General features: G+C 51.8%; 3 protein-coding genes across 3 annotated transcripts in view; 2 read left to right on the top strand and 1 right to left on the bottom strand.

The window, feature by feature from the left end:
* Positions 1–23,075, bottom strand: part of LOC128793613 (hydrocephalus-inducing protein homolog) — a 27,529-nt gene extending 4,454 nt beyond the window's left edge. Inside the window, exons 1-25 of the mRNA XM_053952943.1 lie at positions 22,986–23,075; positions 22,124–22,240; positions 20,899–21,024; positions 20,527–20,646; positions 20,259–20,393; positions 19,859–20,058; positions 17,893–18,017; positions 17,392–17,593; positions 16,780–16,855; positions 16,324–16,423; positions 15,710–15,828; positions 14,450–14,673; positions 13,504–13,571; positions 12,484–12,719; positions 11,635–11,735; positions 11,118–11,253; positions 10,505–10,669; positions 8,125–8,277; positions 5,997–6,235; positions 5,376–5,640; positions 4,261–4,398; positions 3,950–4,093; positions 3,151–3,464; positions 2,861–2,969; positions 682–891 (exon numbers count right to left, since the gene is read on the bottom strand). Coding sequence (XP_053808918.1) covers positions 682–891; positions 2,861–2,969; positions 3,151–3,464; positions 3,950–4,093; positions 4,261–4,398; positions 5,376–5,640; positions 5,997–6,235; positions 8,125–8,277; positions 10,505–10,669; positions 11,118–11,253; positions 11,635–11,735; positions 12,484–12,719; positions 13,504–13,571; positions 14,450–14,673; positions 15,710–15,828; positions 16,324–16,423; positions 16,780–16,855; positions 17,392–17,593; positions 17,893–18,017; positions 19,859–20,058; positions 20,259–20,393; positions 20,527–20,646; positions 20,899–21,024; positions 22,124–22,195 — 3,777 coding nt within the window. The 5' untranslated portion in view covers positions 22,196–22,240; positions 22,986–23,075. The remainder of the gene's footprint in view (positions 1–681; positions 892–2,860; positions 2,970–3,150; positions 3,465–3,949; positions 4,094–4,260; positions 4,399–5,375; positions 5,641–5,996; positions 6,236–8,124; positions 8,278–10,504; positions 10,670–11,117; positions 11,254–11,634; positions 11,736–12,483; positions 12,720–13,503; positions 13,572–14,449; positions 14,674–15,709; positions 15,829–16,323; positions 16,424–16,779; positions 16,856–17,391; positions 17,594–17,892; positions 18,018–19,858; positions 20,059–20,258; positions 20,394–20,526; positions 20,647–20,898; positions 21,025–22,123; positions 22,241–22,985) is intronic.
* LOC128793624 (Fanconi anemia core complex-associated protein 24-like) overlaps positions 1–25,515 on the top strand; it is a 43,980-nt gene that overhangs the window by 11,655 nt on the left and 6,810 nt on the right. The gene's annotated exons all lie outside the window — the stretch shown is intronic.
* Positions 23,022–25,515, top strand: LOC128793621 (uncharacterized). Its single transcript, XM_053952955.1, has 2 exons — positions 23,022–23,639; positions 24,392–25,515. Exons 1-2 carry the CDS (start codon positions 23,022–23,024, stop codon positions 24,683–24,685), a joined length of 912 nt encoding a protein of 303 aa, XP_053808930.1. The 3' UTR covers positions 24,686–25,515.

The following is a 25,515-nucleotide window of genomic DNA, read 5'->3' as shown; positions in this document are numbered from 1 at the left end:
GGGAGGGAGACGCGCCCGGCTCAGCTGAATTGTTACTCGTGAACAGTTTTCTTTTGCTTCGACATCCTTGTCCCCATTGAATTATATCTAAAAGTTAGTGCATTTCCAAGGGAGGCATTCCAGAAGAAAAGGCACCTGCATGCAAATATTGGCAGGAAACCTACAGGTGACAAGAGAGACACACGGGACAACACAGGCAGTGCCAGAACCTGGAAGCATCTGTGGACTTTGAACTGAAAAGAAGTCAAGTGGGGATTATTCTGGGACATTGTCTTCAGCTACTGAAGTGACTGAAAGCCCAGCTTCCTCCCTGGTTTATTTGGTGGATCAAGCAAGAGCATTAGACAAGAGCATCTCCTTGGAGCTCAAGCTTTAGGAGCAGGTCAGTGGAGGGATGTCTCAGGGACATGTCCCTCCGGACATCTTCACTGGGACCCTTGTGTTCCCCAGGAGGCAATGTTAGGTGCCTTGAAGAGGATGGTGTCATGTCCCTCGGCCAGGGGTAAGGGAGGGGAGGGGTGCAGATGGCCATTCCAAACCAGCTTGGATGCTGGACATATCTCTCCAAGGTTGTATTCTAAGCCCCAGAGCCAGCAAAGGAGCTGAGAAGAGGAGAGAGCCTGGCATCGAGGTGGCCGTGGTGCCAAGAGAAGGAGCTGTGCCAGGAGGAGCCTGTGGTACCTGCAGCCCCCAGTCGATCTCCTCCACGTCCAGTTGGTAGCTGGGGTATGAAGCCTGCCCGGTCACCAGCACCTCGTAGGTGGGGCCTCCCTCCACGTGGCACAGCGCCCTGCCACGGGCCTTGATGTTGGCGTGGCCAAAGAAGGTGAAGATGACCACCTCGCTCTCTCCTGGCTCCAGCACACACCGCCTCGGCCAGACACTGAAAACCTGGAGAGAGGAGAGGAGAGATCGAGATGCTGAGAGTGGAAATGGATGCAGAAGAGCAGCTGTGTCTTGGAATAAAGTGGAGTCATAGCTGGAGGGGCCCTATTCCCCTGACACAGCCAGAATCATCCTAATCTCATCCTGTGTCCATGCCACTGACCAGTGGAGGGACCATGGGGAAAATCTTCTCCCAAAATCACTTATCCATGAGGATACACTACACTGAAGTCAACTGGAATGTCTCCTGGCAGCAAGAAGCTCTTTCTGCTGCAGAACTTGTCTCTGGAAACACTTGTCACTGCCTTCAGAAAAACAGGAGACTTGGAGGTGGGAGCCCTTGGAGCTGGGGAAAGGCTCATCTGACTTCTGAGGCTTTTCTCCCTCTCTCTGATTTACGTGCCGTTCTCTCAAGCTGCTACAGCCAAAGTTCCTACAAAAATGTCCTGTCAACCACCTGATGAGGTAAATGGGAGCAATGCCCTCCACAGGTGCTGCATAGGGAGCATCCTGGGGCAGCCCTACAAAACGTCCCACGTGGCCTCTCCAGTGACCACTTGCTTCAGCAGAGCTTTGTGATGGGCTTGGAGGGATGTGAGGCCTCTCTGTGGGCAATGCTGAGGGCCACCAGTGGCAGTGGGGCTACAGAACCGCTTCCTGCATTGCAAGCACGGACGTGAGACCAATTCCCACTTAGCTCCTGCGTTCCCAGTTTGGGGTGCTCCCCCTCTGAGAACTGACTCAGTCCCCTCCTCCTCACCGGCCTCTGAGACTGCCCAGCAGTGGATGACAGCAGCTGGAAAACAAGCACCACGGGCTGCAGTGAGCAGCTGGCTGGTCTGAGCAACATCGCTGTGCTGCAGGCACCGCCACCTCAGCACAGCAGGAGCAGCTGAAAAGGGAGCTGGGCACAAATCAAGTGTGAAAATGTCCAGGCCATCAGTCGAGTGTGGGTCCAAGCCCAGCCCCAGATGAGACCTGGGCTCTTCCCTCTGCACTTCCTCCATCAAACTTGGGTGAGGGAAGTGGGTGCCCTCCAGGCAGGGAGGGCTGGAACTACACAATCTCTGAAAGTCCCTTCCAAGCCAAACCATTCCAGGATTCCAGGACGGCCACTTGAATTGCCCTGGTTTACTTGTGCATACATGGCAACGAGCAGGAAATAAAGATGATTTTGTGCTTCTATCTGAAAACATTCAGCCACACTATCTGTTGCATCTCTAGGGCTTTGTTTCTCCTGATTCAGAAAAAGTGTGCAGTGTTGAAACAACTGCTATTTGTGTGGGAGCAGGTACAACCCTTCTCCTTAATGCCAACACTGGGCCTTTGAGAAACTCTTCTGCTTCCTTACATCTTTTTTTTTATTGCCTCGTGAGCAGCCTCTGTTCCCCTGATGCAGAACAAGGGGCACTTCCCACTCCAAAGTAATGTTCACCAGGCAAGTTGGCAGATCAAGGGCCTTTTTCCTTGTTTGGAGGAAGAGACAGTGACTTTGCCAAGTCTTGCTTTATAAAAGACAGCTCTGGAGCTGTCACTGCAATACCAGCTTTCGGGTGTAGGCAGAGATGGGAGCGCTCTAGCAGGGTTGGGAAGGGGGTACATGGAGATCAGGACTCTTCATGGATTGACACACATGGGAAGCTGGAAGCCTTCTCATCATGATGCAGATAAAGACCTCATTTACATTGTCAAGAAAATAAGCCAAAAATCCCAAACTCAGCATAGGTCTGTAGGACCTGAGCCAGCTTCTCCGAGCAAAACTTTCCTATTTGTCCCTCCCCAGACACTCCGTGGCCAGCTGCCACTTTAAGGACACAGGACAGAAGGGCAGCAAAAAGGGAGGCTGGCACGAGTGTGACTCTTTGGTGTCAAGTTGAGGAGGCAATGCAAGTGGTAGGTGCACAAGAAAATCCACCTCGGCTTCCAGGGTAGCCTCTGCATTTGCTGGCTGCTGGGCAGGATCCTGCATCCTTACCGGGGTTTTGGTTGGCTCCTCCACGCTTTCAATCTTGGAGTATCTCCTTGGGAACACTCCCTCGTTCTTTGATGAGCGGGGTTTGAATTTAGGTGGTGAAGGGATGAACCTGCAAAATAACATAACTGTGGTCGTGGAGCTGTAGTGGGAGAGAGAGGTGCCTGCAAGAGCAGCTCCTCACCGCGACGCAGCCCCGGGCTGGGTGCTGGTGTGGTGAGCTCAGAACAGCCACTCCAAAACCAGGCTGGAGCAGGTCCATGCTCGGAGCAGCGCAGGGATGATGCACATACCTTATGGTGTTCAGCTGCCTGTCGGTCAGGAATGACCAATGGTAGCGAACGGGAAGAGGGCTGCAGTTGGTCATGCGCATAAAGAGCATTTCCTCCGTGTCATTCATGATGCAGCCAAAGTCCACGGCCTTGGTCTCGAGATGGAGATTCGGGAAGTGGACTTCTCCCCGAACTGTGATCTGCTCCTCATGAGGATGCTCCGTGAAGCGTATCCTGAGAACCCTCTCTGCCACCCGGCTATGCAGATTGTTCTCATAAGCTGGGTTAAACTGGATGCAGAGATGAAGTTCCTCCCCTACATCCAGTGTCATGGGCTGCAAGGACATGAGCAGTAATGAATCACCTGTGGGATGACGTCCCAAGGTCTGACAGCAGGAAACAGTAAACGTTCCAAGTGTGACCCCAGCGTGGGTTTCTCAGTTCACCCTCATTTCTTTACAGTGAGGATCTGTCTGCAGCCAGCACGCTCTGGTCTGAGATTCCCTCGGGCTCACGTTTCTGTGCTCAGCAGCAATACAAGGGGATGGCTGCTGGAGAGCTGGCATGCTTTCCAGGAGACACCTTTACTGCATGGCTTGCCTCCATCTGTTCTCCTGCTCCCCTCTCCTCATTAGAGCCAGCATGGATGTTACCAATTCAGGTAAGATTTTGATTCCTTCAGCAGCTCTCCTGCTGCAGCTCAGGCCAACCCACTGCTGACACTACAGAATAAACTTCTCAACTCGAGCACCTCCCAACACAAGTGCACCCCCACATCCCTCCTCCTCCAAGCCCACGGAACAAGCCCACAGAGGCTCACCTTGGAATCTGCAGGGAGGGGCTGCTGGTCTGCATTGCAGATCAGGAAGGGCTGCTCCAAGTCCAGCACAATGCTGAAGGGCAGGGAGCAGGTGTTTTTTAAAGACAAAGGCTGGTACTGGAGCGTCAGGACATCACTGGGTTTCTACAGAAACAGGAGGCAAGGGAAAGCAACCTCAAGTGGCCATAGACCTCCTTCCCCTTCCCACGCATTGCGCATTTTTCAACCCCAGAAGTGCATCTCTTCCTATTTACTTCCAGCCAATTGAAGAGTTACACCTTTAAATGCCAGGGTGCAATCCAGAGACTTACCTTTTCCACACGGAAAGTGATTGCTCTGGAAGATATTTGCACAACAGGGCAAATGAACTTGCAGGTGACATCCACTTGCACTATCTGTTCCTTCACATTGCCCACCTGAGCGTGACACAGCAGCCGCTCCTTCACCTCCTGCATGCAAGATTCACTTGTCACCCAGTGCATGCTGGCAGGCCCAACAGCCCCCACTGGCTTGCCACCCACCCATGGGCCCTATTCCTGTCCCTTATTTTTAGGGACTGTCATTAGTCTCCGCTCTCCTCAAAAGCTCTCTTTTCTTTCTGTGCTGCCGCCTGTTTATTCTAAATAGGGGTCCTGGAGCCAGGGAATGCATACCAGACTTAGCTGGCAGCTTCTCTGCAGAGTTTCATTTCCCCTGGAAAGAAAGGTCCAGGTAGGAGAACACTCCCAGACTCTGCTAAAATCTCCCCCTCTGAGTTGCTCTCCAAGGGTGCTGCAAAACCTGGCTGCCCCTGGGACACCAGGGCTGGCTGAGAGACTGGGGCAAGCAGTATTAGAAAAGTTGACCAAAGTCAACTGGTCAGTTCTAATGATTCCTGGCAACACTTTCCTGCCCGGATGGACATCGCACTGATCATTACAGCTGTGTTTTCACACTGTGTTTTCCCCCTCCAGGACTCATAGCTAGACCAGCCCTCTGCCCATGTTTGTCTTCAGAGGAAAAGCAGTGCTGCTCCCAGAACACTCCTGCCATTCACAGGGCTTTTGTTTTACTCCCTGCTTCCCTCGGAAAAACCACTTGACAGTAGTTTAATTTGCTTCCTGCCTGGGCTTCTAGTCTAAGTGCAACTTCTTTTCCCTGCTCTTCCTTTCTGCCTCAGCACATGATGCCAGTAACCCCTGCTTGCCCAAAGGAGCAATACTTCCTTCAGCCTGTATTTTGGGATCAGCAAGTTGGCTTTATGGTAGCTAGGGAAACACAAAAGAGCCGTAGCAACGGATGGTGGCCAGCAAGGAAAGCAACTGGCCTTAAAACAGTTTCTTGAGGTCACTTGCTCCTTTTCCCAGGCAAATGTCAAGGGGCTGCAGAAGAAGCTGCAGTGGAGGGGATCTGACGGGGAAGGCTCAGCCCTTGGCAGGGGCCTCACCTGGGCAGTGCTGGAGCAGCCTTCCAGCACCATCTCCACAGTCTGGCCTGGGCTCAGGTCCACCTGCAGCGGCTGGACCTTGAACACGGGGCTGCCAGGTCTGGGGATCTGGGAAGCAGCTTTCCCTTTGGTTTTCCTTTTGCCACCCAGGGCAGGGGGACGAGTCCTGTGCTGGAAGGTGCCAAAACCTTCTGTGCTCCAGTAGAGCCGATGGATGCGTCGTCCTGTGTTTGTCATTTTGAAATGGAAATAGCAGGGAGTGAAGCTAGAAGAGAAGCAGAGATGGAAAATGTCATGGGAGCTGTTCTTTCCGTGGCATCACTCAGCTTCAGCTTCACCCTGATGGCATTCCCTGACTGCACACTCTGCAATAAAACCTCTGCCCAAAAGGCTGCCCAGGCTCAAAGCTTCAGCCCTGACAGGTCTTCCAGCTTTTCCATTTCTGTGCCTTTCCAGGATATCTAGCAACTCTCAGATGACATGTTTCTAAAGGAATTCCTGTGGCTTCAGGGAAACAGAGCTAGCACCTTGAGTACTGAAGAAGATCTAGCCTGAAGGACTACGGGAAAATTGTTCTTTGATGAACGCACAGGGGAAGTGGAAGTTTCTAGAGTCTCCTACCTGAATTGGGACTTCAGGTTGATCCCTGAGGTGAGGGATTTGTCCATGGCAATTGTGGCGCCCTTGCCCACAGCCTGGAGAGAGATGATGGTGGTGGTGCTGTTCTCAATGGACACCTTCACCTCCCCCTGGAATTTCAGCGTGTCACTCAGGTGTGCGATGACACGCACGGCCACCTCAGTGTTAGGGGGGACCACTCCTTCACTGGGCTCAAGCCTCCAGCAGGAGTGTTTCCCAGCCTGTAAGACAAGCCAAACACAAACTTAGGTGGAAGCCATGGAGCCCGCTCTGCTGTGAGGTGCAGCAAACAGGAAGGCTAAGGAGATGAGTGTAAAAACCATAAACGTTTAATTTCCCTAAATGTAAGCTATGGTGTCCAGCACAGCAACTCCCCTTATACAACCTCTTAGACAAGCTTATACAACCTCTGTTTTACCTTCCTTGAACAGACTCAGGTCATCAACAGCCCCGTTTTGCTCAGCCCAAGGGATGCTCCTCCTCAGGAGAAGGCTATTCCCCCTCCCGCTCTCTTTGGAGGGCTTGCCAAGGGAAGCTATTTACTCTCTGCTGGCTCCCCGACAGCGGAGCTGGGTCTGCACAAAGGCTCCGGGCCGGAGGAAGGCAGGACTGCTCAAATCCCAGCCCAGCAGCCACACAGCTGGAGGACACTGCTGAGAGCCGGAAGAAGAAATCCACAAAGCCAGCTGGGCAGAACCCCAAAGTCTCCTTTCCCAAGGGGCCATCAGCACTTTTCAACATGCCCTTAAGGCCTGAGGCCCTCGCTTCCCACTGATCATCAGCTGCAGACAGGTGCTCCAGTGCCCTCTGCTTTGGAAAAGACACCTCTACATGGTTAGAGCAGAGCAGGAAAGCAGGAAGCAGAAAAAAAAAACCTGCAAGACATGCACTCTGGGCGTGGCATGGCCTTCCTAAGCGTTCTGGTCCTCTGGTTTCTCATGGACCTCCCTTTACAGATGGGGCAAGAGAGCTGCAGCTGTCCCGGGGAGGGAGGAAAGGCCTTGCACCAGCACAGCTGTACAGACACAGCTCTGCAGGTCTGGCCCTGCTAGGAGCATGTGAAACCCATCCTTTACACACCACCACCACCCAGGCAAGGTGCATTGCTCCCTGCAGAGGCTGCAAGCAGAATTCCACTGTGGACTCAGGCAAAGCTGCCCTGGCAATCCTCCACTTTGGGGTAAGGTTTATCCCCTAAACAGCTGGAAAAGCAGGAAGAGGAAAATTCACCCCACTCCTCCTCAGCCCAGGAGGCTGAGCCTGGACTCTCACACAACACCTGATGCTTTATCCACAAATACAAACAAGTCCACAGTGGCAGGGTTGGCTTTAACCAGCTCCAGAAGTTGAACCCACCCAATATACAGAAGATCAAATCTCTTTTCCAAGCTTTTTTCAAGCCTCTCGCAGATGCCCCATCCAGCAGGGAGCACATCCCACTCAGCCCCAAGCCACGTACCCTTCCTGGCTGCTCCTCCTGCCAGAGGAGCAGCTGCAGCTCCAGCCCTGCCGCTTGTCCCCCTGTGTGACCTCCACGAATGAAACAACCTTCCTCTGCAGGTGGTCTCCAGAGATATTCTGCAATGCTACAGAGACCACAGGCTCTGGGGGTGCACAACCCTCACAGGTGCATTTGTTTGCAACAGCCCTACTGGCTTGACCCACAGGAGTGGTGAAAGTTGCCTTTGCACCAGCACTTTGAGGGCAGATCTCACAGCCTGGTTTCTGCCATTAACACGAGTTTGGCACAAAGCAAATGCAGATGGAATGGGGAGTCCATGGGGAAATCCGTGCCCTCTCAGGAGCAAAGGGCCACAGGCTTCTCTTGATCTCAGAGCTCCAGAAACATGACTTGCACAGCTGAGTATCTTCCACAAAATAATGAGAGAACTGGCCAACGTGATCCAGACTCATTTCTGCTCCAACCTCTCTGCAAACTATTTCACAGGGGCGGGCGTGCCTGAGATCCTGGCTCCTCTTGCTTGCACTCGGATGGAATAGCTTGCTTCCACTCACACAGAACAATACAGAAACATTGCATACAAAAAACAAGTCAAGGGCTGCTAGTAGCCAGCACTTTTCCCTGGAAAACAGCCCCACAGACACTTACCATCTTTGCCTGGAAGGTTGCAGGAAGGTCACACTGATTGGCGAGGTAGAAAGTTTTGGTATGATCTTTTAAGACTCGGATAACGCCAAAGTTTATCTCCCTCGGATAGACACAGACAATGGGTCCCTGGCCAATGCACTCTAAGTGGATTTCCTGTTCCAGGAAGAAGGTAGGAAAGATCAAAAAAAAAAAAAAAACCATGCAACAAAGGCAGTTTTAAAAACATAGCCAGCTCTAAGAGCATTCCTAGCCTGGGGATAATTATGGCCGTTTGAAGCTGTCAGTGAGGCAGACTGAAACAGAAGGCCTGGAGCAAGTGTGGGGTCTGCAGTGATCCCACCTGAAAGCCACAAGCTCCCATTATCATCAGGGGACAAAGAACTGCTGTTTGCCATGCTTGCTTCTTCACACCTCCCCCCGCTGCTATTTCCTCTACCTGCTGCCTGCTTTATTCACTGCTCCATCTTGGCCCAAACCACCTTCCTAACTTTTGCTGCTGCACAGCCATCCTTGACACTAAGTTCTTTAAAATTCAAAAAGCTACACTGCTTGGTGAAACCAGCACAAGTCAGAAGCAAAGCAGGCTCTTCAGAGTAGAGATGAGGCAAGTTAGCTGCCTTCAATTTGTGCTTATGTGTAATCTTCATATAGATGAGTAAGGGGTATTAATTAATAATTGCATCATTCAAGCAGTATTTTTTCCTTCAAAAAAGAAGTGTGAACTGACTGAATAGGAGTCTGAAACGCAAAAGGATTGTTCTTGCAGAGCTGGCACAGACGGTGGGACAAGGAACATGGATCCCTTTGCTAAACTACCTGCTCCCACCAGTGGAAACCAGGACAGTTTATTCAGTCTTGTTGGATTTCACTGGTCCTAAATACCCCAAGTCTTACACAGGACTTGAATGCATAAAACTCACACCACCACCAAGATTCACTGGAGGGCTTGGAGTATGATTGGACTAGAGAAGAAACCAGCCTCCATGATGCAAAACCTTTAGTGATGTCTGACTTGAGGGAAGGGCATTGACAGCTGCCAGAATGACCTTCAGTCAGAAGGAGCAGCATCCAGAAATGCACATCCCTTTGGGACATCCATGAAGGGGCAAAGAAGAAACAGAAACCATGTAGCGTGGCTGCTACCTCAAGAATAAGGAACTAAAGCCCTGCATGATGATGGATCTTTTATCCCTCTGGGAGAAGGGAGGCCCAGGGGGCTGCAGCCTGGCTGATGCTGCCCAAGGCTCCCTGGAAGAAGAAGCTGGAGGGAGGAGCTGTGCCTCACCAGCTGGCTTTGCTTCCAGGTGACAGTGGGGCAGAAGCAGCAGAGGCTGGGCAGAGCCCTTTGGAGATGAGCAGAATAGCAGCTGGAGGATATCTGGCCCGGCTTCAGTTCGTGTGTGACAATGGCATATATCCTCCCTGAGGAAAAGGCTTATCAAAACACACAAACCCTTCATCTGCAGTATTCTTCAAGGGGACAAGAACAGCCCTGCTCAGCAGCGTTCCAGGCAATGCGACACCCAGGAACGAGAATAAAAGCAACTTTGTCCTCAGGGTTATTGCTACATACACACAGCCACATGCTGCAGCACTGCTGGCTTTGGTGGGGTGCTCCTGTCACAAACCAGACTAGTTAGGGATGAAGAGCATCCGTGCCTGGCAGACTGGGCCTGTACTTTGTAGTCACTTTTGCTGTTATGCTATATGCCTCTTTTAGGAGCTCTTGTAGAATCTTCTTTAGCATCCTTAGAATCTTCTTTAGAATCTCCAGAGTCCTCTTTTAGGAGGCTTTAGTTCAGGAATTGCTTGCCTTATCCATTTCCAAACTTGGTGGAAAAAAACAAGCAAAGTCTGTGCTCCAGATGCAAGTTGTGTGTGGGGACATTCCTATAGTTTTGGCTGGCCTGTGGTTGAGGAGATATGATGGGTGTTTCTCAGATCTGAGGGACCTGGCTTTCAGAGAAGCCTCAGTCCAGCTCTGCACAGAACATTCCTTCAGTGTGGTCTTGTACACAGTGCTTGCTTTAGCAGGATTCAGGGATGTCCCTGTGTGATCCTCAACAGCTGTAACGAAGCAGCACTCGTGCTCATCTGATAACACGGCACAGTGTGAGACCCAGGGACTGGTCTGGGTTTCAGACTGGGCTTGTTATCCCATCTCCCAGGTTTGTAACCATACGCTGGGTCAGGCACTGAGATTGCCGCCTACGAGGCTTCCACTCTTCCTCTTTTCTAGGCATAAAGTGCTGCTTGTGCCACCAGTCCCTTCTGTCCTTGTCCACAGCAGCCACGGATCACAAGCTCCTGGAAGAATCCCTGTGCAGCTTACAGCCACTGGCATGAGTTGCTCAAGGCACACGTCTCCCCTCGCTCTCACCAGTGGGGATCCTCCTCTCCCAAGCACGGCGAGCTCCGCAGTGACGTCGCACTCTCCCAGCAAGCGGGCCTGGAGGACAATTGGGATCTGCACCGACCCGCGAGCCTCGATAATCCCAGTTGCCATAGAGGTGCAGTACCATGTGGCAGCCTCCTCCTTGTTCTCCTGGAAGGGACACAATCAAAAGCAACTTCAGAACTGAGGAAACTTTAATCTCCTTAACCTCGACCACAAGAGCAACTCCCACACGCTTGTAAAAATTCTCAGGAGAAAGCAAAAAGGCAAAAAACAAGCTGCAAGGTGTAGGTGCTGAGCAGCCGCAGGGGTTCCAAAAGTTGCTGCATCCACACACACCCACTTTGGTGCTGACAGCCTCCTTGCATCACATTTTCACTGCCCTCTGAGCTCTACCACTTGGAAACAAGTCAAGGACTAGAATCTAAACAACTTCCTCAAGATGCTAGACTGCTTCCTAAAGTTTGTATTTAGGTTCCTGTTCTCAGAAAACCTTTAGCTTGGAATAGAAACCGGCAAGGTCTTCTCCAAACCCTTTTATTCCCCTAATAACCCGCTCAGTAACATTTGAGGGGAGGAGATGGATGCAAGGCCAAACCTGAGGGAGAACACAGTAGCAGCCAGGAAAGTCGCTGTCATTCACAAGGGTCAGCTTCTTCTCATAGGGGACCTCTAGATAGCAGCGCCTGAATGACACGACAGGGTCGAGCACTCGCAGTGGAGGAACGACGCACCTGGGCAAAGAAATGACCCCAAGGCAGTTAGAGAGACTGAGCAATGGTAGCAAACCAAGGCAGCAGGCTGGTCACAAGCCAGCACATGTTCACCGCTTGCAGGAAGAAGGACAGGCAACCCTTGGGAAGTTTGTTCCATCTCAAGCACCAGATCCCAGGGCAACGCTTAATGTTATTCCTGCTGCCTTCAGAAAAAGGCCTAGGGCCATGGCTGGCTGTGAGCAGGGGGGCATCTCAGCATGGGCTGCTTTCCCAGCCCTGTTCTCATGTCTAGATGGGCAGGTCCAGCTCATTCAGCAGCACTCCTCCTCTGGAGCTGCAGCCAGGCAGCGTGCTGGATGCTCGAGGAAAGACAAGCAGGTGCAGGAAAGGTGTTGGTACCTGGCCGTGAGGGGCAGTGCCAACGCCTTCTTGCCAACATCCTCCACGTCCAGCACCAGCTCCAGCTTGTACTCTCCAACGGTGTTGGAACACAGGGTGACCTGGTAGAAGAGAAAAGAAGTGCAGCAAGTATTTGCTCACTCCCAAAATCTCATCACCCATGTGTGCTCTCCTCCAGTTCTTGTTCCACGGTAGACAAAGAGAGGATTTTGCTTCAATTCTTCTGCTGGTCCATAAGTAGAGCACAGTCTTTGGGAGTAAAAAAAGCCCTCTGGCAAGATCAGATTTGCTAAAGGGACTAATTTTTCACCCGACTACAATGACATAAATGCAGAAGAAGTCTGTTGTCTTGAATGGAACGAGTCCAGCTTTCCAGCAGGAAGCTGAGGGCAAAGTGTGGCCCAGCACATGCTGGGCAGTTCATGACTGCAGAGTATTTTCCGTCCCCACTGAAGATCCCTGCGGTGAATACAACTCATCTGCTGCCCAGGAGATGAGAAACGAGACCAGGAAAAAAAGAAAACTGCTTTCTACAATGATATCTCTCTCTTTAACAGCAACCTTCTGTTTTCATCCTTCCTCTGCCCACTTGCAACCAAAGAAATCGCTCTCAAAAAGCACAAGAACGGCTTCAGTACTTGACATATGGTATGTGATCTCAGCTGGTGATTTTGGAAACAAAACGGTGCTCCTTGAGGAGCATCCCGAGGAAGCCAGCCAGCAGAGGCCTCTCACCAGTGCAGATCTCTCCCTCACACGATGCTCAAAGTGCTCCAAGCTGGCACCAGAGCTAAAGCCCTCCCAGACTCCAGTGAAGCTTCAGCCCCACCGACCGGACTCTTCCCATACCTTGATATCCTCGGATCCCAGGGCACGGACGGTCCCGCTGCAGGGGCTTATGGTAAATTCCCTTGGCCTCCTAAGGCCTGGAGCTTCCTTCCTCCAACACTGGCTACTGGGATCGGGTATCTTAGCAGAGATGTCAATGCTGGGCTCTCCCAAGCCATCGCCAGGAATGTGGAGGTTGAAGGCCATGTGTACCAGGGAGGTGTTATACAGGCAACACTTCAAGGTGTGAGGAAAACCTAAGAAAATGACACAAATATCCATTTAGCCGTCAATATCTCATGATGCCTGGTGTGAATATCCTGGTAGGAGAAAACTGTGCTTGGATTTTGCTTCTTTGTTGTCTGAAGTACAGCTCATTGCAGTGGATCTATGGCTCGGCCGGTCAGCTCTGTGTGGAGGAGACATCTCCCGCAGCCTGCTCACCAAGAGTCATTTAAACCCAGATGGGGAGGAAAAACCAACTGCAGGCACAGCCCAGGGCTTCTCCATGCCCATCAACAGTGATCACTGCCAGCTCCGGCAGTGACTCCAGCAGGGAGGCAAGAGAGGCACGAAAAGGACAAGCGGCACAAAACAGGCACGAGGGAGGCACAAAAAGGATGTCACAATCTCAAATGCCACCGAGGTGACCACATGCAGACAACATTCAGCAGCACAGTTAAAAGAAACAAAGCTAAAACAGCTGCCCCCAGCTGAAGAAACCTTAGGAATGAAATCAGCTTAAGCAGGACGAATCTGCTATTACAGAGCCATATTCCTGCCTGGTGCCTTTCTTTATTGTGCCGCTTATTCAAAGGGAGACAAGAAGTGGCCAAACAGTGATGCTGCCTTTTTATTCCTTTGGTCCCGTTTGCTCTCACGATGGCAAAAGGGTACCTGAGGCACCAGCAGCCCTGGAAGTAACACCCTGAAGAGGCTGTGGTGGAGGAACACGAGTGCTGGACGCTCTTATGTTCAAGTGCTCCATTTCAGCACCACACCAACCTCTGACACTGCGCTGCGAGCCCAGGGCACACTCACCAAAGGAGACGTCACCGAAGTGCAGGGCGGGCACATCAAAATGGAAAGTCGGTCCCGTCACGGAGCCCCTGCGAGGACAAAGGCAGGGAGGCAGTGCCTCTGTTAAAGGGAATCACAAAGGCTTCGGGTGGCCTTAGGGAGGGGGTGGATAACAGCTGCTCTCAGAGCCACCCTGGGTTTCAAATCAACCCAGCAGCCTGCGCTCAGCACAGCACCCATGTGGCCAGGAGGCAGCCAAAGCAAAGTGGTCACAGCAGCTGACAGACTGTGTGGGACAGGCCTTGGAGCTGAAGTGAGTTTTGCTTCTCCTATCATCACTTTTCTTCTTTTTTTTCCCACCTCTAGCCTTTGCTGAGTGAGGATTTTATCCTTTGCCATGGCACCAGCCCATGGGATGACGCCCCTGTGCTTGGGGCAGTTCCTGCTGCACAGTTCCCTGTCTCCCACATCAGCCCTTGCCTGGCTGTGGAAAGGAGCTACCAGGGCACTCTCTGCACAGGAGTTGAGAGCACGGCTTGTCCCCCACAGCATGGCTGTGAGAGGTGAGGCGAGGCAGCTGCTGCCCATCTGGGATGGATTATTAACAGAAGTTTTTAAAAATGTTGCTGCTGGTGCAGAATCACCCAGGCTGGCCAACCTCCAGAGCCCTGGGGGCCTTGCTGGCTCTTCAGAGGGGACATCCCAGAGCAGCCACTGCCCAAAGCTGATCCATCCCACTGCCTGCCACAGCCTAAGCAGCAGACACCCCTGCAGGGAGTAGTCCCTCCATCTCCCGGCTACCCACCCAGGGCAGCAGGCAACCCCGCACTAAAGGGATGCCAGAGCCAAGACTAAGACCTCAGGTAACACCTTCTTTCTCTGCTCCACCACAAAATGAAGTAGATGGAAGATGAGTACCAGGACACAGCTACAGATGTGCCCAGCAAGCTCCCAAAGCCCTCCTCACCTGATAGTCAAGGTCACAGGCTTAGGGGATTCAGTCACACGGAAGCAGAACTCTTCCTCAAACTCCCCCATCATGGTGGGACAGAAGGAGATCTGGATGATCTGGAACCCGTGCGGTGCCACGATGCCCTCCTGGGGCAGGAAGGTGAAGCAGGAGCCCATGGCTGTGCTTGGAGGGATGAGGCTGAAGGGAGCCCCAATGGGCCCTTTGTTCAACAGGGCCGCCTGCAGCAGCAGAAAAGCAAAGTGGAAATACATGAGGAATCTTCCTTTCTTACCAAAGTCTGAGTCACTTTCAAATTAAACTGTTAACACCTGTAAAAGGCAGAAGATGCCCTGTGCTGCTGTATGGCAGAAGCCAAAAAATACAGCTTTGAAATACAACTTTGTGTGGCTTTGGGGTTTTCATGCAAAGCAGCGATAACTTCACATAACCAGAGTCACTCTGGGGTTTCCCCACTGGCACGGACAGTCCACTCTGACCTGCAGCACAGAGTGCTCAGCATCACCGAGTTCATGCACAGCTGGCCCTAAGAGCAGCACTGGGCATGGCAGCATTACCAGTGACATCAGCACAGAGCTGCTGCTGCTGCTGCTCCAAGTGTGCCCAGCCCCACCATGGGCAGGGCACGTTCAGCTTCCATGGCAGCCCAACCTGTTTACTGCATGTGGGAGAAAGCAGAAGCAAAGATGTAGAAAGTTCCTTTGCTTCCTTCCCAGAAACACTTTGCTCTTTCTAGAGCCAGAGCTACACCATGCCTGAAGTGTGGTGAGGGACTGCTCAGCAAGGGAAAGCACTGCCCAGCACTTTGACCAGTGCTGAGCCAGGAGGGTGGATTCGTGACTCCCACAAATAGGCAGGAGGGACATGACTGAAAGCTGCTTGCAATGCACTTGAACTCAAATGCAGCCAGTTTGTTCCAGCTGCTTTTGGACAGCCTGGGCACAAAGGTGATTTGTGGCTGGGACTGGAACATGCCTCTGAACATGCAGCTTTTTGACCCAGTGCTGCTTTCCTGTGTCAGGCGGTTTTGCAGGAAGCCTCCCAGCTGACCTCCAAGGAAGACTGCCCAAAAGAAGGGATTGGGCTTTCACGAACAACAGACACACCTTTCTGACCGCATCCAAAAGATGGAGATTCCGGGAAACCCCCCACATTTGACTAGCATCACAACTAGCCAAGTTGCTAGGAATTCACAGGTCCACAAGGCTCACTGCTACCCCAGGAGCCACTAGGATCCTCCCCAAGCCTGCTGCTCACCTTATATCTGTGGGTTACTCTGAGAGAAACCTCCCCAATGTTCAGTTCCTCAAAGTAGGAGTGGAGCCGGGGCCCGAGGCCTTCCCCTGTGAGGAGCAGGGGCAGCCTGTTCTGACGGCCTGGGGAGAGATTGCTATTTCAGTACAGTAATTCCTTCTGCCATCCTGCATTTTCCAGGCTGCCTCAGTGCCAGTCCCTGACTCTGAGCTGCATGGGACCAGCTCCTGACGTCCCAGGAGAAGATCCGGACCCTTCTCTTCCCTCAGGAGATATGCTACATCCATAGAGACCATCCTTTCTTCTACCCCTATGTTGAGAGTGGAACTTTAGGAAATGCCAGAAATTTTCTTCTTCCTCCTTCTGGGTGCACCTCAGAGAGTGTTTTTCCCAAGGGAGGAGGAGCACACCTAAATACAGGCAGCGTTCAGAACAGCTGAGAGGGAAAAAATCAAACTAGAGGAGATGCCCTGGAAGCTGCAGGGACAGTGGGATGTGCCAGCACTGCCCTGCTGACCACGGACCCGTGCCAGCAATGACACAGGAGCCCAGTGATCTGGGGGAGAATTTGCACCTCGCCTTCGCTGCGGGGAGAGAGGCAGGGGAAGGAGCCGTACCCGAGATGTCGCAGTAAACCGCTCGCTCGTAGACCCGGGCTTCCTGGGGCTTGAAGGACACGCTGATCTCAGCCGAACAATTCGGCCCGATCTCGCCCTCCTAGAGCAGAAGGAGACAGCAAAACATTTCTCTTCAGACATCACATTTCTTGGGTTCAACCACAGTCCCGTAAGCCGTTCTTCAGAGCATCAGTGACAGGCAAGGAGTGAGTAACACTCATCAGTAACACTGAGAACAGAGTTTGGAAGCTTTAGTCAGGCTCCTGCTGCCAGCCAGGAGCTCACAGGGCAGAAACGCTTTTTGCAACCATCTCTCTGACCTCACCAGAATGCAGATTACTTCTCTCTCGGCACACAAAGCCAGCTGAGGCAGGGATCAGTCAAGTGACCTTATTCAGGGATGAGGAGGAAGAGGAGGAAGAGAAGCAGGAAGGGAGGTTCTCAGCCATCAGTTACCTTTGGCTCAAGGCAGAAAATGTCATCAGAGAACAGCATGGGATCTCCTCTGACCTTTGCCATCTCACTCTGGAGGCTGCGGGTGAGAAGAGCAAAGCGTTCTTGGTGAGTGCTGTCCACTCCCCACTCCTTCAGAAAATTATACAACTTCTCCTTTTGCTGCTGATACATCCTGTGATACTGCCTGCAGCCACAGGAAAGACAAACCCAGCAAGTTGCTTAACAAGCCACGTCTTTGCAGACAGAAGTGGAAGCGCCACAAGCACCTCCTCAGCAAAGGGCTGACCCTGAGCCATGGGGTCCCAAATGGATCAGAGGGTCACTTCTTGTTCAGTCCACACTTGCAGGCTCAGGAGAGGTTCCAAAGGCAGCAGCCCTCAAGAGAACCTCCTGGCTCAAAGCCTCTGCCACAGCTGAGGCAGAATCCACCAGCCACCTCAGGCAGCTTTTCCTGACACAGAACTCTGCTTGGGGGAGGCAGCTAGAGATGGGATGGTTTACTTACCCTAAGCCATTCAAAAGCACCCTGAATCCTCCCGAAATCTCCTGAAGCTGTATGTTACTTTTACCCTTGGGCAAGGGACGTCACTGAAATGGATCTTTCAAACCTACCTCAGCTCCAGCTGATCCTCCTCTTCCCCAGCATCAACAGCCTTCCACTGGAAGCGGGCTGTGATATTACTGCGGTTGTGGATGAGCACAGTTGTGCGGTTTGACACGGTGATGTACGTCTTGTCAAAGGTCACAGTATTCCTGTCCAGCCTGATTGGGGCATCCACAGCTCTTCCATGAAGGCTTGTGTGGGTGTCTTCACCTGGAACAAAGCAAAGGGGAGTCTTTGCTCAGCTCACTGGCTGATGGAAGCACAAGGAACACAGCAAACCACAGGTAACAGAAGAAAGTGTCACGGCTTTTAGCTGAATGGCATTTCTATGGAGCTTTACAAGGTCAAGATGACAAACGACATGACTACAAACTAGATGACTACAAAATGAACACCATGAAAACGATCATCATCTCCCTCTTTAAACCCACGGCCACAGCAGCCTTTCTGCTTAGAAAGGGCTCTGCTCTGAGGGATGCAGAGTGCCCTCGGCAGTGCCCAGCTCTCACCTGTGTCGTAGTGCACGACAAGGGACGCGGAACAGTCACCAGTCTTCAGTGGCTGAAATCCCACTGTCACCTCCATGGTGTCACCAACGCCCAGAACTCCCATGGCCGGAAGGACAGAGAAAGGGCTGCAACACAGACACAGCAGGACTCTTGGGGGAGCTTTGGGGATGTTATCCCTTTTGCAGTCCACTTCACTTCTGCTCACTTGTGCAAGCAAAGAGCAAACCAACCACAGTCAGCACAAGACAGAACACACAGGGTCAGAAACAGCCACTGACTCTAGTGGGAGGAGATCCAGCCCTCACAGGATCCTGTGGGATGAAATGACCTCATCTCCCCCATCCTCTGCATCCAGCTCTCTGCAATGAGGCTCAAGGGTCATTTGCATCTTGCTTCCTTTCATCGAGCATCAGCTCCCCTTACTGACAGAGCTGGGCAAAAGTTATGGCCATGAGGATACCAAGGACCAAGTTCTCCTGCCATAATTTAGAAACAGAGCTGACAAGTGAGCAAAGCTGGCAATTTTGGGACCAAGGCTCTCAAAGCACCGTTCAGCTGCACTTTTGCTAAATGCTGTGTGCAAGGAGGCTGCAATCTACTTCAAGTCCCATGCTACAGTTATCTGCTCTAGCCAGACAGTCTTTTGTCCACTGGTGCCTTAACTGCCATGATTAAATGATTTGATTTTGGGAGAATTGATCTCAATAAAAGCTGCCTCCCACCCCAAGGAAGACAGAAAAATTATGGCGAATTGAGTTGCCTCATCTGCCCGCTAACACCTATTGCAGGAAGAAACCCAAATATCGTCTCATCTTAACATATATTCCTTTTAAGTGATGGTGTTACAGCTGACATCAAACAGCATTAACTATTCTAATAAATCCAGTCTCTTAGGTTAAAGCAGCTCCATCTCTGTGCTGAAAGATACAGTCAGCAGATCACAAGCTCCATCTTTCCCTCTGTCACTGCACCCAGGTTCTATTTCATCTACGTCAATATTTCATTCCTCGAGTTCAGAAACTCTTTCAATCCCTATCAAGCAGGATCCAACATGCTCTGTAGCGCTCAACAGAACAGCTGGCAAGCACATTGTCAAAGGATACCAGACCTTATTGGGTATTTCTTTTGGTGGTGACAAAACAAGCTCTGGAAATCCCAGAGAAAAACTGTGCACGGATTTACAAGTTCCTGCCTACATATTTGCAGAGTCGAAAGCAGCAGCCTGTTTGAACAGCATCCCAGGAGCCTGCTTAAATAGCTTTGGCAGGCTTTGGTGGAACATCCTCTCAGACCCTCACGTTTCACAGCAGAAAAGTCAATTTGCCTTTTGACCTCTGTTTTGCCAGGGGAAAAAAAAAAATCAAAGCCACTTATCTGCCTCAGGTTAGACAGCAGGTCTGTGCTGCATTCCTGACCTCAGCTCCTACAGCAAGACCTCTGGGATCACATAACCCTCAACTCACCACCAGCCTACTGAACTGGTTTCCTTACAGACACGGTGTCAAAAATGCATTGCCCTCTCCAGTTCAGCCACCAGGAGAAACACTGATTGATTGTCTTCTGAGACTGACAGCAACAGCACAGGCTGTCCACAGCACAGCTCACATGAGGCATCTCATGAGAGGACCACTGGAAAGCCACGTGCCTGTGGCCTCCCAGAGAATGGCTCTATTTGGCTGACAGTGCTGAGTAAGCATTTCAGAAGCTGTTTGTGCTCAGGAGGGTGCAAGCCAGCTACTGAGATGTTCCAGCACCCTCCAGGAAATCTGGGACAGAGAAAGCTCAAAGGCTGCATCCTGCTTAAAACATGAGAACCAACAGCAAACCCCACAGGTCCTGCCCATTTCCAGCCAGGGCTGCAGGGCAGCAGCTGCCATGCTCCCCTTCCTTTTGCTGCTCTTTCCCAGCCCTGTTATCATCACCCAAGGGTGATATCCTTTGCCCAAGGATAGATGAGCTGCCTCACCTCTGGGTGCTCAGCTGGTAATGAGCTGCCCGGTTCCCGACATTACGGACCACCAGAGTCTTCTGGCTGCTGTACTTGACCGGACACTTGGAGAAGTCCAGCTGGTCAGGGAAGTCCAGGATGGCTCGGGCACCAATGGCCCGAATTGGCACAATGAACCCTTCCCTTTCAGTGGTGCAGAGGAGCTGGTGGAAGTAATCCTGCAGGAAAAGAAACTCTCTCAGCACAGGGCATTTACCCCATGTTCAGCATGGACAAAGAGTATCTCCCAGTTCTAGATCCCGTGCAACTCCACGGAAACCAGCACAGGTCCTCAAAACCCAGGCCAGATGCCCTGAATCCAGCCTTGCAGGTTCACTTTCCACTGAAGACACCAATCTCTCGGGACCTCCAGACTCACCTTGTTCTGCCAAGGGCTGAAGAGGACGTGGACAGTGGTGGAGAGTCCCGGCGGCACCTTGCGGCACACGTCATTGGGGCCCACCAGCTGGAAATAAGGTGAGCTCTCCAAGGTGACCTTCATCAAGTGAGGAACCTGCAGGAGAGACATGGAATGATGGTTTTGCCACTCGCAGAGACAGGTGGACATGCCCTGGTGCCATCCTTAACCAGCCTTCTCCGCTCTCCTCTTCCACCACAGCGTTAAACCTCCATGTCCCAGCACTTACCTTGTCCCTGTTCCTCAGAACCACGGGCACTTCACAGACCTCACCAGGAGTGTAGTTCTGAAACACCACCTCTGGTGGGCAAGGCTGAAATGAGCTCTTCTCTGGGTCAGCTGCTGACAACTGCAAGGAGAGCCCAGAGAGAGCAGGGAGAGGTTCAGCTGCTGGGAGGAAGATTCTGCTCTGATCCCCAGTCAAGTACAGACTCTGGCTGAGTACATCTGCCCAAGCCACACCGGGCAAACAGTGGCTCTCCCACCTCTGCCCTGGGCTGAGCAAAAGCTCCTGGAGCACACTGAGCAGCCTCAAGCCAAGCTGCTCTTTTGGCATCCTCCTCAATGATCACATCAAACAGCAAGGGCAGGGAAAGGCTACCTTCTGGTGGGAGCTCTCACGCTTGTCTTGAGGCTGGACAATCTGAGGCAGACTCAGCTTCTTAGCTCTGGCCAGCCTCTGCTTGGTGCTGAGAGACATCTCCTCCTGGAAGGCAGAGGGAGTCAGCTGAAAGGCAAAAAAACCAGCAAGAGTCTCAGAAATGCCCTTGTTCATAGAAGCTTTTCTTGTTCACTTACTACCGATGAATAATTTGTGATCACGAGGCACTAGGACAGCTCTGGAAGCCCTGGAAGTTACCTGCTGAAATACTTAGCACCAGTAAATTAATAATACAGAGTGCAATACACATACTCCAACCACATGGCTGTGTCCCATTAGTCTCTCCGTGATTTGATGTGACATGTTTGGGGATTTCTGCTCTTCGGGCATTTGTTTCCTCATTGGATTGAGGCAGTGACCTTTTCAGAGAGTAGGGAGGAGCTCTCAGAACTCCCCTAACTCCGTCCCTGCACAACACTCAAAGCTCACAGCGAGGAGATAGCACTGCTGGGTGAGTCCAAGAGAAGCAAGAAAGCAAAGTTGTACCAAGAGTGAGTTGTACCAGGAACGTAACTCTTTCAGTTTTTGTTCTCTCTGTTCATTAGCATTTGTTTTCTCTCTCTGGGCTCACAGGCCCCTCCACAGAAGAAAACAGAGGGATCTCCTGGAGAGAGCCTCAGCAGTGGGGCATCTTCAGTCAAGTGAGCTCCAGACGGCCAAGGGACCTTTGTGGCCCTGGCTCCAGTGCTGCCTGCAGGGCTGGATCTGCGCCCACACAGGAGATGAGAGAGAACAGCTGGCTGGGAAGCTCTTCCAGCTGGGACCAGCCGTGTCTCTCAAGGCTTTGGGCAGAGTTGGAGCTTTCCCCCGCCACGTGCCCGGGTGCCCAAGGGCAGGTTGGTCAGAGCAGCACAGGTGAGTGCCCAGCCTGACAGAAGGAATTGCTGTGGCAAAGGGAAAGGGAAAGAAGCACATGCTCAGGGCTTCAGCTGCACATTGGTTTCACTTGGCTCCGGTGGCACAGCCAGGCAGGATGCTGGACTGTCCCTGAAACATCACACAGCGTTCCCTACTGCACCAGGACAGCCCCCACCGAGGGCCAGGAGCACGGCACAAAGAGGTGGGGAGGGGGTCTGCAGCTTCACAGGCTGCTGACAACAGGGGCGGGGAGAGGAGGGACACGAGGGGAGTTTCCAGCCTTAACACAGCCCCAGTGGCTACTCACAGTCTCAGGCTTCAGTCTTTCCCTGAGCAGAAGACGAGGGCTCGGTGTCTTTTTCGGGAATCCAGAAGCCATTTTGGAAGGAGGATGTCGCAGATGAATGACAATGCCTCAACAAAACTGGAAGGAGCAACAATGGAACTCTGAAAATCCACAACCCAATTCATGGCAGACTCCAAGGATATACTGGTGCTCAAGATTTGATATTATTGAAAAGGAGCAAGAGACAGAGTCCAACTTGCCCTGCCCCAGGGAGGTACCTGGGCAGTCCCACCTTGCCCAAATCTGCATTAATCCCCTGGAGTCTTACATTTGGTGAGACCTTACCACAGAGAAGACCAGAAGAGGATTTCGTGGGTTGGGTGGGATCCATGGAATGGTGATATTTTCTACTAAATCTGTCTCTGTCACTCTTTTTCTTCCCCTCTTCCCAGCCCCCTCCCTCCCCCCTCCTTTTTCTATTTCTTTCTCTCTCTCTCTTCCTCACATTTACTGTTCCATAAAATCCAGACTATCGACTTTGACATAATGGTCTCATTTTGCACCTTAATTCAGGGGCATCTCCCTAATCATTTTAAGAACCAGATCATAGCAACCCACCAAAACTTGAGCAGAACTCGTTCACCTTTAAGCAGCTGAAGTAAATACTATAGGGGGAAATGGATAGACTAGTATATTTAGGAAATGTTGCATTTCTTCAGTGAGAAAAAAGCACCATCAGTAGACTATATCTTGTTCATCCACTCAGCTGGACATGCCACTGAACTGAAGACTGGCATTATCCCATCCTGTATTTCCCTTTGGCATTGAATTTTAGAGCACAGATGTGACAAAACCAGAAAGTACAGCTTGAGTCAGTCTTTACCTTCCACCAGAGTTCAGGAGTCCCTCGCAGAAGCCAATGTTCTGCGAATTCAGATGTCCTCGCAGAAGCCAATGTTCTGCGAATTCAGGTGTCCTTGCAGAAACCAATGTTCTGCGAATTCAGGTGTCCTTGCAGAAACCAATGTTCTGCGAATTCAGGACTCCTTGCAGAAGCCAATGTTCTGCGAATTCAGGTGTTCTTGCAGAAGCCAATGTTCTGCGAATTCAGGACTCCTTGCAGAAGCCAATGTTCTGCGAATTCAGGACTCCTTGCAGAAGCCAATGTTCTGCGAATTCAGGACTCCTTGCAGAAGCCAATGTTCTGCCAGTTCAGGAGTCCTTGCAGAAGCCAATGTTCTGCGAATTCACAGGACTCGCTCGCAGAGGCCAATGCTCCGCGAATTCACAGGACTCGCTCGCAGAGACCAATGCTCCGCGAACAATTCGCGTGGCGAATCTCCGAGTGCGGCCGCCTGAACGCGCCGGGGCTGCGAACAACCAGCCGGGAGCGAGTTCTGGGCAGCTGAGGCCGCAGCGCCGTCACAGACGGCGGCTCGCGGTTACCCGGCAGCCGCGGCACCCGATTGTGAGGCCGGGCCGGGGCCGGGACGCTGCGGCCGGGCGGGGCCGGGGCGGGGGCGCCGGGCGGGCCTCGGTCCCCGCTCCATCCCCCCTCGGTGCCGCCTCGGTCCCTGTTGGAGCCTTCCTCTAGATTGGGGTGACTCTGGGTGGTGGTAAAGTCTCTCTTCTAACCTGTGTTTTTAAAGAAAGACTCAGTAGTCTTCAGTTGTTTGGTCTCAAGGCAGTTTATTGCATGTTATCTCAAGGCACACAGACTCTTTGACGTTGTCTCTGATTTCTTCTCCTTTTGCGTCTTTCTCTGTGTCTTTCTTTGTCTTTTTTTCTGTCTTCGTCTTTGTTCTTGTCTCCCTCTCTTGAGGGGCTGGTGCCATCTTTTATATCACACATTACGTATTAGGTGTTTATAGTTTTTCTCCAATGCTTATTACTTATGTTGAACAGTGACTTTTTACTTTAAACTAATCTGTGAGTGCCAACACTACTAAGAACATGGGGAATAGGAAGAAGAAAGAAGGAGGACAGGGTACGCCCAAATCTCTCTATCTTAGAACCTCTGACCCCTATGTACAAAACTCAGACCCCTCTGTACAAGGCTTAAAACCCCCCTGTACAGCACTCAAAAATCTTACCTTTCACTTTGTGACTACTTCTATTATAATATCTAAACTTTTGTGATTTCTTGTTCTTCCTGCAAGGTTGGTAAATTGTTCCATGGGTTAGACTCAAGACCACAGGGGTTCCTGGCCGCCTGCCAGGGTCTCAGAGGCTTCTACCCTAGGCCCGGAACATCCAAGAGTGTCTGAGGGACACCTTGGGTTCCGACAGGTCCCCGCTCCATCCCCCCTCGGTGCCGCCTCGGTCCCCGCTCCATCCCGCCTCGGTCCCCGCTCCATCCCCCCTCGGTGCCGCCTCGGTGCCCCCTCGAGCCGCCCTCGGTCTGCCCGAGTCCCCGTTCGGTCCCCGCCTGTTCCAGCCCTGGTGCCCCCGCGGTCCCCGGGCACAGCGGCAGCAATTCGCTCCCGGGCCCGGAACGGGACGGCCCCGGCGGCAGCGCTCGATATCGCCGGAGCCTCGGCCCCAGCTCCGGGCTGCTCCACATCGGGAAAAGCCCGGCTCTGAACAGATCCTGTTCAGCGCATCGCCCCATGGCAATCTGCCGGCTGCAGCTCCCGGGCGCTAACATTTAGCTTCTCGTTCTTCTTAGGGACACACAAGTAGCAGAAGTCATTTCCTGGTGTCATGGTTTATCACCTAATCTGCAGCCAGGAATTAGTGCTCCAGAAGACTCACCTTATTACATCCTGTATTTTTCTTTGGCATTCTCTTACACAATACAGATGTGCTAAAAGAAAAAAAAAATACAGTATTTATCAACCTCTATCTTCCAATGAAATGCAAGCCTGATTTTCAGTTGCATTCCCAGCACTCCCTGGCAGGGAGGCTGATTGGGCTCTAACAGGATGGGCTGTGTCAGACTGCCCGTACCAGGGCAGGGGCTCCAAGCTGGGTCTCGTGCAGAGAAGCTCAGAAGAGGCAGAAGAAAAGGCAGCAGCAATCATGTCAGCCTGTCAGAGCCCAGCCTCACACAAAACAACAGGATCCAAGATGGTCAAAGCCGAGTGACCCAAAAAACTCTGCCTGAAATTGTTGTACAGAGCCTGACAGTTATGGACAAGGCCTGCTTTAATGGAATGAAGCCACTACAGAGGGGAGAATGAAATGAAGAGAAACGTACCATGTGAAGAACTTCTATCTGATTCTGACACTTTCTTTTCCCATGTAATTATTAATGTGTTTTTTAAAGTCTATCAAAATTCCATTCAGGTGAACTATAAGAACAGGAATAAGGGTAATGCATTGAAAGATCCTGTGTTGACAATCCGTTTTAGGCAGTAACCTTAATCAAGGTTCACTTTACATTATATGGTATTCTTACTGTATAGTAGAGT

The sequence above is a fragment of the Vidua chalybeata genome, chromosome 11, assembly GCF_026979565.1.
Source record: "Vidua chalybeata isolate OUT-0048 chromosome 11, bVidCha1 merged haplotype, whole genome shotgun sequence".
NCBI classification, from domain to species: domain Eukaryota; kingdom Metazoa; phylum Chordata; class Aves; order Passeriformes; family Viduidae; genus Vidua; species Vidua chalybeata.
The sequence above is the reverse complement of the archived record's forward strand: the minus strand, read 5'-3'. Positions and strand labels throughout refer to the sequence as shown.

Bases quoted from the DNA above. Each gene is read 5' to 3' on its own strand.
- LOC128793621 (XM_053952955.1), top strand. From the start codon at position 23,022: ATGTTCTGCGAATTCAGATGTCCTCGCAGAAGCCAATGTTCTGCGAAT. The intron at 23,640-24,391 runs GTCCCCGCTCCA...GGGTTCCGACAG, and splicing joins GGGGCGCCGGGCGGGCCTCG to GTCCCCGCTCCATCCCCCCT.